This window comes from Physeter macrocephalus, chromosome 7, assembly GCF_002837175.3.
Source record: "Physeter macrocephalus isolate SW-GA chromosome 7, ASM283717v5, whole genome shotgun sequence".
Taxonomy (NCBI): domain Eukaryota; kingdom Metazoa; phylum Chordata; class Mammalia; order Artiodactyla; family Physeteridae; genus Physeter; species Physeter macrocephalus.
In genome coordinates, this window is record NC_041220.1 from 80,971,160 (window position 1) to 80,983,343 (window position 12,184).

General features: G+C 43.5%; 1 protein-coding gene across 3 annotated transcripts in view; it reads right to left on the reverse strand.

Moving 5' to 3' along the window:
* Positions 1–11,954, reverse strand: part of PGM2 (phosphoglucomutase 2) — a 30,983-nt gene extending 19,029 nt beyond the window's left edge. Inside the window, exons 1-3 of one of the 3 annotated variants that reach the window (XM_024117115.3) lie at positions 11,824–11,954; positions 7,683–7,850; positions 3,302–3,408 (exon numbers count right to left, since the gene is read on the reverse strand). In XM_024117115.3, coding sequence (XP_023972883.1) covers positions 3,302–3,408; positions 7,683–7,850; positions 11,824–11,916 — 368 coding nt within the window. In that variant the 5' untranslated portion in view covers positions 11,917–11,954. Of the gene's footprint in view, positions 1–3,301; positions 3,409–7,682; positions 7,851–9,154; positions 11,803–11,823 lie in introns of those variants that run through there. The other 2 variants (XM_028492076.2, XM_055086112.1) reach the window with 2 other exon arrangements.
* Positions 11,955–12,184: the final 230 nt, after the last annotated feature.

Consider the following 12,184-nt stretch of genomic DNA (forward strand, 5'->3'; position numbering starts at 1 on the left):
TTTACAGAAATGGGACTAAAGCCAAGAAAGGACATATGACTTGTCCCATGTCCACGAGCCACTCAGCGGCTGACCCAGGCCTGCACCCAAGTCTCTCAGCTCTCTTCCATCTCAGGGGGTCTCAGCGGAGGGCGACGCTGCCCCCATGGGACATCTGAATCGTCTGGAGACATCTTTGGTTGTCATCAGGGTAGAGCGCTAGTGGCAGCTAGTGGACGGAGGCCAGGGATGCTGTTAATCATTCCACAATGCACAGGGCACTGCCCACAACAAAGAGTTATCTGGCCCAGTACCAAGTCACTTGGCAACAGTGCAGGGACGGAGAAACCCGAGTCTAAAGCTGTCACTATCCAGTATATGCCATGAAGACTCGTATTTGATTTGATGTTGTCCTCTACAAAACATACGGCACGTTGGCATGTGTGTGTATGTGATATATGTGTAACACATATATGCATATGACATGTATATGACATATATACATCTTGGCTCCATTCAGCCCTTAGAAGAAGACTTAAATCTTTGACACTTTGACATATTTCTCAATTTCCACAGCACCTGTCTTATGGCAGGACATAGAACATGGCACTGGGTCTTTCTTCATGCATGGAGTAAAGTACTTCATCACAATAATTGAGCAAATTACTTCCAATGAACAACACCACACTATTACAGGATTAAACAAACAAAATATTTGATCATTCTCCCAAATAGTTCTTGAGCACTAACTTCATGGAACACTATTTCGGGAGCTGGCTGGGGCAAAAAGAGGAGATCTTTAACAACTCAAGCGTTAAAATTCCTAGGATCAACAGTAATACGAAAATGATTTTGACAATTAAAAAATACCTCTACATAGGGGTAAGTCATAAAAATAACAAAATTTAGCAAAAACAACTTAACTAAAAATCTGAATTAAATCCACACTGTATTCACTAGAAGGTACTGAGTCACTTTTACCCTCATGAAATGTGTAGCATGTGTTCAGGCTGACTTTAAAGGCGCTTTCTTAAAGCTGGCAAAGGAGACACTCAACATACCTACGATATATACATGATATATATGAATTAAGTTACAAATGCGCACGAAAAAAGATTCAGTGTGTTCTTTGCATATACTTAACAGTTATTGCTTATGTTTCCCACCAGATATTTAAAACTGTAAGATTAAAGAACTAATCAACATTTCCTTAGGTAAAATTCTGAGACTGCAATAGTTTCCGACTCTTTAAGAAAATGTCGGGCTACCCTGGTGGCGCAGTGGTTAAGAATCAGCCTGCAAATGCAGGGGACACGGGTTCGAGCCCTGGTCCGGGAAGATCCCACATGCCACAGAGCAACTAAGCCCGTGCGCCACAACTACTGAGCCTGTGCTCTAGAGCCCACAAGCCACAACTAGAGCCTGTGCTCTAGAGCCCGTGAGCCACAACTACGGAAGCCCGCGTGCCTAGAGCCCGTGCTCCGCAACAAGAGAAGCCACCGCAACGAGAAGCCCGTGCACCGCAACGAAGAGTAGCCCCCGCTCGCCACAACTAGACAAAGCCTGCGCACAGCAACGAAGACCCACCACAGCCAAAAATAAATAAGTAAAAAAAAAAAAAAAAGAAAATGTCCATTTCCTCATCATGAGTGTTTTACCATACACTGGTTAGTAATTGTTACAACCTCTAAATATCTTGCTTGCTGTAGGTGACAGACAGCGACCCTGAGCTCCACTCCATCCCATTCTATCAAACTCTGAGACTTGAACCATAAACAAATCGAACTAGTAACATCGGTCACTTTAAGGAACTGACATGGCCCCAAGGCCAGAGCAAGAAACAGCTGCACCTTAATTGACAATGTTAACATTTATGAAAGATGTGTCAACCTGAAGCAGGGTAGTCAGCCTAAGGAGAAGAAATTTGAGAAGCTGAACAGGCAGTTAGCCACATATATGCACTGTGCATGCTGGGACCGGAGGGTCTGACCTGCTGGTAAAGCATGCTTATGATGTAATTCTCACTGTAAATTCACTAACTGAAGTTGACAAACTGATATTCTGAGGTTTATACTACATTACTCTCTTGTGAATGTAGTTCATAAGCATCAGTCCTTGAGAGATACAGCTTCTCTCTTGCTTTATTGACAAAAATCACATTTTTGAGCCTGCAGCTGAAGACCCAATATTTTATATCACCCTGAGTTCAACCTAGGAGCTGATGTCATCTGGTATTTTGCCCTGGCCATGCTCCCTTCCTCACAACCACACATTTGTTCCCATTAATGTTTCTCTCTTAGACTAGAAGCTACTGAGAAGCAAAGATTAGGACTCTATGAATTCATCCAGCACTGTAAAGTTATGAGACTTTTCATTAATATTAAACATTGGTATGTTCTTCCAATCTAAGAAGCTACTAATACTTACACTCTGGAAAGATTAAAAAAATTCAACATAATAGAGGAAGTGTTCAAGTAAAAAAGAGGGTCATATAATGTGATTAAGAGCAGTGACTGGCAAACTCCAGCCCATTTTATAAATAAAGTTTTACTGGAACACTGCCATGCCCATTCAGTCATGAATTGTTCATGGCTGTTTTTATGCTACGTGGCAGAGTTGAGTGGTTGTGACAGAGACTGTGCAGCCCACAGTGTATAAGATATTTACTATTTGCCCTTTAGAGAAACAGTTTGCTGACCCCTGGTGTCAGCCTCTTTATGTTTAAATTGTGTTGCCTTCTCTCACTTTATGATATTAGAGCAAAGAGATAAAAGTACATACTTTACAGGTTTGGTGAGGGCTAAATGAGTGAATACCTAGGTGCCTAACTCACATTCAGCACTCAAATGATTCTATCACCATCACCACCACCTCCACCACCTCCTCCACCACCACCACCATCACCACCATCACCATCATCATCTGCCTACAGCTACATAAGACAGTCTCATTGGTTTGGGAATGTTACAAGAATGCAGCTTGCTATGGGCATTTAAGAATGGGAAGGAGCTCATGAGGCTTATAAATAGTGGAAGAAAAAAATTTACATAAAAGAAGAAAGTGAGAGGGAGAAATAATATTGCCAGTTAAAAAAATTACCTTAGATAGGTAATAAGTTCTAAAATTGCCTAAATAATTTTATCTTCTTAATCCAAACATAAAACCAGAATTCTTAAAAGTTGCAAAAGAATCTACCCATCAGTTTTATAGCTAAGCAATGTAGCTGACAAACGTATTTAAAGTCAACATATTGAAATGGTGATTACACCTAAAACTACAAAATACACTACAAAAAAATAGTTTCCGAAATACCTTTACATACCTTCTGCTGCTGCCTCCACTTGCTGGATGGGCTCGAGCATCATAGCTGATCACAACACCTCTTTGCTTAAGGTCACTGAATTGTTTTTCCAGGTATCTACAAAATCCCTAAAAAATACCCCATGGATTCAAAGAGTATACTATATGTTTTAACACACACACACTATATATTATATATATACTGAACAATAGGAAAATAACAGCTGTATTTATTTTCTATCTGTATCAGGTAATGTGTTGGACACTTAGTATTTATTATCACTAATTCCAGATCAACTTGGCCAAAAAACCTCATTTTACAGATGGAAAAGCTAGAACGCAGAGAGGCTCAGTGACTTGCCCAGTTTCAGATACATGAATAGCAGAGCCTAGATTTGTGCCTGGGTCTGGTTAGAGGTGGTTCAGTGCTGGGTTAAAAGCACACAGACTCTGTGGGCTTGTACTCTACGCCCACCTACGAGCAAATGACAAGTTCCTCAATCTCTCAGTGCCTCAGTTTCCTCTTCTGTAAAATGGGAATAACAATAGTACCTACTTCAAAGGGCTGTATGAGGGCTAAATGAGTTAAAACATGCCAAGTGCTGAGAATCCGACACCAAGGAAGCACTATGTGTTTGCTGTTAAGAGCATTATTTTTACTGTCATTTTTCTTCAAAGCCTGTGTTCATTTTACACTAGCCTAAAATGTCTGAGGACAGGGAGGTGTTTCAGACATTTCCACCTGCCCGGTACAACAGTAGGTAAAAGAAATGCGACAGTTAAGATTTCGACAGTTAACTGATCTAAACTTGCTCTGCTTGTGATACTCTTTTCAAGCAGGTAGGTCTTAAGGAGGCTCTATCAGTCCACCATTATACAAATTAAAATTGTGCAGAGTTTGGGCTATTCCCACCTGCCTAGAAATGGTGGAACACACAATTCCTGCATCTTAGTGGGTGCAATAATATCACATCAGTCTGAAATATGGAAGATTAGAAAACATTGAACTTTGAATTCAAGAGGTTTAGATTACTGGACAAAATAGGTTTTATTACAGAACAAAAAGAACTCTGGTTGATTGGGTTATAATGATGGTTCATACTACTTATTTCACTTTGATTGAAGGAAGTCTTATAAAAAGTAATTGTAACTCTTATTTTTGGTAGGGCAATACTTCACAGCTTTGTTGCCAGAGTGATGCCAATTTAGAAAGCCTTCAGTTTTTCTTGTGCAAAAATATTGCATTGGGCATATCTTCTGAGGTTGAGGGATACGAGGTAATAAGAACACATGCGTACTGGTTTTGTGGGGTCCCCCGAGGGCACACAGATGCTCACACTCTAAGGCTTACAACAGTGACAGCGCTCTCTCCCTGGCCCAGGTCGACCCCTGTGTGTGTGTGCAAGGGGGGCAAAAAAACATTCAGCCTTAGTCTAAAATCCCTATCATCTCCAAATTGCTCTAAAAAACTCTGGGGCCTGCTGAGGCTGAGGATCTGAGAGCATGGCTAAGGGAAGGGGGCATGCTTTTTCCTGAGAAGAGACTCACTGAGGGATGGAAATATTAACATAGAGCGTAAGAAACAAACTTTATATACCTTCAAAAGGTCAAACTATGACCAATATGTAAAAGCTACAGATAGATTTGGCTCAAAATAAAGAAACCATTCTTTAATGAGAACGATCCAGAGACAGAATGGCTAATTCAGAAGACACTGAGTTCTCTATCACTGATGTGTAATGGCTCAGTTAAGTAACCTGAAAGGAAACTATAACCTCTGTCAATGAGACAAACAATACAAAAATTTCCCTCTAGTCTCTATCCTGTTTCCTAGTGGGTTGTTCTTGACTCACATGCATCTACTTCTTAAATACAACCAGATGAATTTGGGGGCACCAATAGGACGAGAGTTCGCACCAGAGACCAGCAAGCACGGAGTTTTCAGATGACTCCAGGCTCCCAGCTGGCCCACGTGATGCCAAATGCAGCAGAGATGAGCTGTCCCCACTGAGCTCCACCCACATTACAGATCTGTGAGCAAAATAAATGTTGTCGTTTAAGACTGCTATGTTTTGCGTGATTTGTTGTATGCCCTAGTGACCAGAGCAGAAGGCAACCTTATCCATCAACATGATCCCATGTTATCCATAAACTAGAACAGGATTCCCAGGCTCACTTTATTCTAAGCCTTCCCTCCAAAAAGATCTAGGGAGCCCTACTACTTAACAGTAATGTGTTCCCATGGCAACTCTGTACCCTTATGCAAGAGTTCCTTCTTAGGGTTTTGCCAGAACATGCTCAACTCTGCCTTTATGTTGGGAGGTACATGTAAAGTACATGTAATCACCAGTAGTCAATTTTCCCAACGTCTTCTTTCCTGGAATTAAAGTGACCTTCAATTTTAACAAGTCTAAGCAGTTGAAGAAACAGAAAAATCTGTTCCACTTCATTTTCCCTCATAAACAGAACTCTCGACACTCAGAATCAGCTGTTTTATCAAAGGCTTCATCTTTATTCCTAAAAGTTGGGTCTGGACTCTAAGAGTAAAATTCACAAACGAAGGCAAGGGAACTCAGCAATAATTTCCACCTATGCTGCAAATTAAAACTAAATAGAACTAATAACTCTTGGTTTTTCTGGCAGTTAGAGAAGCTTTTCAATGCTTGCATCTGTACAACCATAACAAACATTATAAGAACACAGGAGTCGGTCAGCTTAGTTGGTGGACTGGCACTGGAATGAAAGCTCCATGAGGAAATCTGTCTCTTTCAGTCATTATTATATCCCTGATGCCTGGCACCCAATAAATCTCTGTTGAATGAATAAATGAACGAATGAATGAATTGCTGCATGAGTTTGGAAAGGTACTGCTTCAGCTGACTGTGCAAGCCTAACTTTATGGAGTAAACGGGTGATTCCCTGTGCCTAGGCAAACCCACAAGACTCATCCATAATTAAAACAAATTAGGTCTGTCAAATACAAAAGGAGCCTGGAGTTAAATTAATTAAACATGGAGGCCATTGGACTGAGATGGCTTTAATGCCTTAGGAGCCTACTAAGCAGGCCAAAACCTAACCCTGTAAAAACCTCAAGGTTAAGAAATCGCAACTTAAGGACAGCCAATCACAAACAGCCAGCAAGGCTTTCCCAAATATGGTACCTGCTTGAGCTGTAGCCAATCTATTAATTTCCTTGTTTTGCTTCTGCCTCTTCTCTATAAGTCTTTCCCCTAGTTCTTGTTAGTGGAGCGCTCTGAGGGGGAGCAGAATATGTGACCCCAAAACATGTCACCCTGGCATGTGGATCATTTTGAAATGAAGGCAATCAAGACCCAGCAGACTGAAGAAAAACTTTCACCTCTTCCTTAACTACCTAGAAGAATTTAGATATGGAGCCTGACCCAGAAAGGGAACTTTTTTTTTTTTGAATTTTATTTTTATTTTTGGCTGCATTGGGTCTTCGTTGCTGCGCATGGGCTTTCTCCAGTTGTGGCAAGCGGGGGCTACTCTTTGCTGCGGTGCATGGGCTTCTCATTGTGGTGGCTCCTCTTGTTGCAGAGCACAGGCTCTAGGCACGTGGGCTTCAGTAGTTGCAGCACACAGGCTCAGTAGTTGTGGCACACGGGCCCTAGAGCACACAAGCTTCAGTAGTTGCAGCGCAAGGGCTCAGTAGTTGCGGTGTGCAGGCTCTAGGGCATGTGGGCTTCAGTAGTTGTGGTGCGAAGGCTCAGTAGTTGTGGCTCACGGGCTCTACAGTACAGGCTCAGTAGTTGCAGTGCACGGGCTTGGTTGCTCTGCGGCATGTGGGATCTTCCCGGGCCAGGGAACGAACCCGTGTCCCCTGCATTGGCAGGCTGATTCTTAACCACTGCGCCACCAGGGAAGTCCGAAAGATAACTATTATCAGAGATAACTTTTAATCTGAAAGAGCTATCTGTATGGCAGGCAAACATTAACTAGCAAACATCTGCTCTTCTACTGCCCTGTGAAAAATATAGCTATAAAAACATATATATACACACACATATATGCATATATGTCTGTATATATAAACATACATATATATTTGAAAAGTCCTTCTATTGTCATTCTCCACTTTGAAGCCTCAACTGCTAAACCTGCCCTTGGGTCTCATTGTCTTTATGGGGCTCCCATATGTATGTAATTAAATTTGTTTTCTCCTGTTAATCTGTCTTATGCCACTTTAATTAATAGACCAGCCAAAGAATCTGTAAGTGTAGAGGAAAAATTTTTTGTCCCCAGCAGCTCCTAACCAGTTTGGAATTGCCTGATTCAAATAGATTTTTGCTCAAATAAACTCTTAAACTTTTTAATATGCTTCAGTTTATCTTTTAGCACTGGGACTATGTTAAGAATAACTGAGAAATATAAAAATGTGGCACCTGTGTAGTCTGAAGGATGGTCAAGTCATTCATACGAGAAATTCCTGCTCCCATAGCACCTCGGAGGCCAGCTGTCCCAAACTCCATTCGAGCCCCAAAACATTTTTGTAGTTCTTCTTTATTACCTTCTGCAATTAGTTGTTTCACTGACTCCAAAGTTAATGGATTCTGCAAAACAGAAATGTACATACCAAGTATAGCCAGGTGAATAACATAATGAAAAATCAGAAATATAAAAAAAAACCTCACGATAACTCTAACCTACAGGAGAAAAAAATATATATATATTATAATATATGTATATGTATGTATTTGAAAAGCATATATATATATATGCATACATATACACGTATAGGCTTTTCAATTTTCTGATGCTTTTAAAATTTGAAATATGAAGTTGGTCTTTTAAAAATTATAATGCATGATATTGTGATGTAATATGTTTTTATTTAGTTTTTGTTCCTAGTTCCTGGCAAAGAGGTCATAAAACCCTTGAAATTTCCTGACTGATTAGGATGAAAGGAGAATCTTTTGTTATTCATAACAAACCCGTTTCATCCATACCTGAGTTTATCCTACTGAGGTGACTCTTGGGAACCAACCAAGTGATTAGATGGTTGGAACTTTCAGCCCCACCCCCTGACTTCCAAGAAGGGGAGGTGCTGGAGATTAAGTTCAATCACCAATCATTTAATCAAGCATGCCTATGTAGGGGCACTGAAGCTCTGCACTCCTTCCCACCATACTTTGCCCTATGGATCTCTTCCAATTGGCTGTTCTTGAGTTGTGTCCTTCATAATAAAATTGGTAATAGTAAGTGAAGTGCCTTCCTGAGTTCTGTGAGCTGTCCTCCAATTACCAAACCCAAGAAGGGGGTCACGAGACCCCTGGTTTATCACTGGTTGGTCAGAAGTAGAGGTGACAACCTTGGCCTTCTGCAGTTATCTGAAATGGGGACAATATTGTGGGACTAAGCCCTGAGGCTGGAGGGTCTGTGCTAACTCTGTACTGAGTTAAATTGTTGGACACCCAGCTGGTGTCCACAGAGAAATGGAAACTAGCATGGTGTGAAAAACTCACGCATTTGGTGTCAGAAGTATTTTGAGTAAAAGGAAATAGTTTTTCCTTTATAATGTAAGTATTATTTTCTTTCCTACAAAGGTAAGCACTTTTGGAGAAATGGAATGAACATACAGGTTTGGGGATCTAACACTCAGAATGGAATCTCAGCAACACCACCACTCACCAACTCTATACTGTTGGGCAGATTATTTAGCTTCTTGAATTCTCAGTTTCCTCATTTCTAAAATGGGAACAATCTATAACCTTCCTTACAAGGTGGTTTACATTAAATTAATGTAAAACACCTTTTTCTATCTGGTACCTAGTAATAATCAAATGTTCATTTTCTTCCCTAATGTCTTCAAATTTTCCCAGAGTGATAGCGTATATAATTTAAATCAAAACCTTACTTTGGGGCTTCCCTGGTGGCGCAGTGGTTGACAGTCCGCCTGCCGATGCGGGGGACGCGGGTTCGTGCCCCGGTCCGGGAGGATCCCACATGCCGCGGAGCGGCTGGGCCCGTGAGCCATGGCCGCTGAGCCTGCGCGTCCGGAGCCTGTGCTCCTCGGCGGGAGAGGCCACAGCGGTGAGAGGCCCGCGTACCGCAAAAAAAAAAAACAAAAAAAAACCTTACTTTGGTAGTGTTTTATAAGTTGTACAATACTATCACATACCTGGTCAAATTTGAATCTTGCAATGACTATAAGAGGCAGGCAAATAACAAAAACCCCATTTTATAAATGGGGAAGCCTCAGAGATTAAGTGTCCTGCTTAAACTGTATGTGTAAGCATTAACTTAGTACCTTTCACATTACATTAACTGCTTCAAACCGACACTCACATGAATCATTTAAGTTCATTTTAAATTGCCCTTTTTTGGTGCAATAGTTGCAGAAAATGTTAAGCACGGAGAAAAATGACAATTACATTAATTCCATATCAAACTTTTAAATTAAGAATTTAGGGTAACAAAGAGTAAGTACTTTATATTCTATCTCACAGTAATCACCTCAGTGGATGACCATGCAGGCAAAACATGGCCACAGAATTAAACTTTGAAATGCTACTGCAATAAAATGCTGCCTTTTGGAATTAAGCCCACATTTTCAGATTGTTCCAGATTCAAGAGGAAACAAGTAAAAGCCCACCTTTTTGGTTAAAAGCAATAGCCACTGACCACAGAGCACAATCTGACCTATCAGATTGTTAGGTGCCTGCAAGTTAGGGCTCAGATCTGCAGTGTAAAAGAGGTTCAATAAATACTTGCTGAGTGAATGAGAAAACAGAGATTTCAAGGTCACACCCAATATCCGGTGATTCTTTCATTCACAGTGTAGATTTGGAAAATCCTAATTGGCCTTTGATATCTATAAAAGACCGAATAGCTTGAGAGAAACCAAAGGAAGCAGAAAGATAAGAATACAAAAATCAAGAGGTCAGCAGAGATCAGAGTCATACGTGGCAGTGACACATTTGTCAGCATCCAGAGGAACAGGGATGGAGGCACAGTGGAAATGCTCAGAGGGTACCTGCTGGTGCCCCGCCACCCTTGGGGCAATCAGCCCACAGGGCTGCAATGCTTTTAGCTGGCAGGAAGTTCCCTCTGGGTGCCTGCTGCAAGCCAAAGGAAAAATTGAGAGAGGAAAGAACAAGAGGAGTGGTAGCAAAAAGATGAAAAGGCCAACACCCCCTCACCTCTATCCAGTGAGGTACTCTCTCTGTACAACATTTTGTGGAAATTGGGTTTTTATTTCTTCAAAGGGTAAGGTTTATGAAACTAATTCATTACCAACTATGGCTTCAAAAGATTTCTACTCACTGCCAGTTACTGAGTTATCAGAAATGGAGACCTTTTCCTCCCCTAGAGAGTTCACAAGAATTACAAAGAAAAACCACCCAAGGAGTTGCCAATAGCATCCAGAAACAGGATGTGCTGACATTTCATGTGAAGTGGGGGGCCCAAGGATGAAGAGGAAGCCCTGGCCCCTGCAGAAAGGGCTTGTAATCTTCCTCACTGACTCAAATATTTCAGGTCTCTACTATTTCAGTGCACAGTAGTGCACTGTGCAGGACTATGGACCATGGAAGTTCGTGAGCAGCACCGGCTATATGATTTGCTGGGGCCCAGTAACAAATAAACCCACAGCAAGTGTTTTTGGTTTTGGCCAATCTCTAAGAGCTACGAGGGAAAAGCACAGTCTTTTAGGGAGAGTATTAGGGAGAAATAATTTACCCTTGGAAGCCAGGGAAGCCCTCTCTACATGAGCCACATTTAAGTTCAGACCTGAAACATACGTAACGACATGAGAAACAAGTTCAGCAGAAGAGAGCTGAGAGGAACTTTCCGGGAATACAAACAGCGTGCAAGACGTAACAAGTAGGAAATGAGACACTCAGGTTAGACAGGAGACAGGGAGTGATGTCCGGAGCTCGGTCCCTGCTTCTCTGTTTGCTCCAACACCTAAGAGAGTGAAAAGCTAGGGTGCTGTGTCCAAGGGGTTCCCCCTTCTTCTTCTCAGCAAAGTCTGAGACCTGAGAAAAACGCCTGAAGCCAAGCGGGTCCAACCGAAAGGATCCACGTTTGCAACCCAGCGCCCGGGAATGCTGCTCTGCCAAGTACCCGGGAGTTTGAGGAACAGGAGGGAACAAATAGGGGTCGGTGGGGGATGCACGGCGGACTGCAGAGGACGAGCCCGCGGTCTGAGTGGCAGGAACGCGCGCTCGCCTCAATTAGACAAGACCCCTGAGCCCCGCCGCATTCAGACCAACCCCGCTCGCTGCCCCGCTCCCGAACTTGCAGTCCCCGCCCCGCCGGATGGCTGATTTTGTCCCGGGACAACCTTTTCCGGACAAACTTCAAATGTGACACAAACCAGCCACACCGACGAGGCCTGGCCGCCGCCGCGTCCTCCTCCTCGGTCTTCCGGCGGGACCAGCGCGGTCCCGCGGGGCGGAAGGGAGGGAAGGAAGGAAGCGCCTGCACCGGCACTAGACGCAGGAAAGGCGGCGCGGCGCCCGGGGAGCGGGCAGGGGGTCCTGCACCTCTGCCGGGTGCTCCCGGCCCCCCGGCGCCCTTCACCTTGTCCCATCGCAGCCACCGGGCCGTCTCGTGGTCCAGCCGGGCGTCCATGCCGGGGCCGCCGCCTCCCGGAGCCCCCGTCCCCGCCGCCATCCCTGCGCTGCCACCACCAAGTTCAAGAAGTGGCGAGATCGTCCTTCCGGCGGGGCGGGGCGGGGGCGGGGCGGGGGCGGGGCGGAGAGAACCGGCTCGGGAGCCACCCGCGCCCGGGAGGAAAATGACGTGCTCCGCCGGGGAGCAGCCTCCTTGCAGTGTACAGTTGCGCCTCTGGGGGCAGCGTGATAGAAGCGTGGGGGTGGAAGTGGGCGTGCTGAAAGACCCCGAGGTCACCCCCATTCATACAACAGCTATTCATTCATTT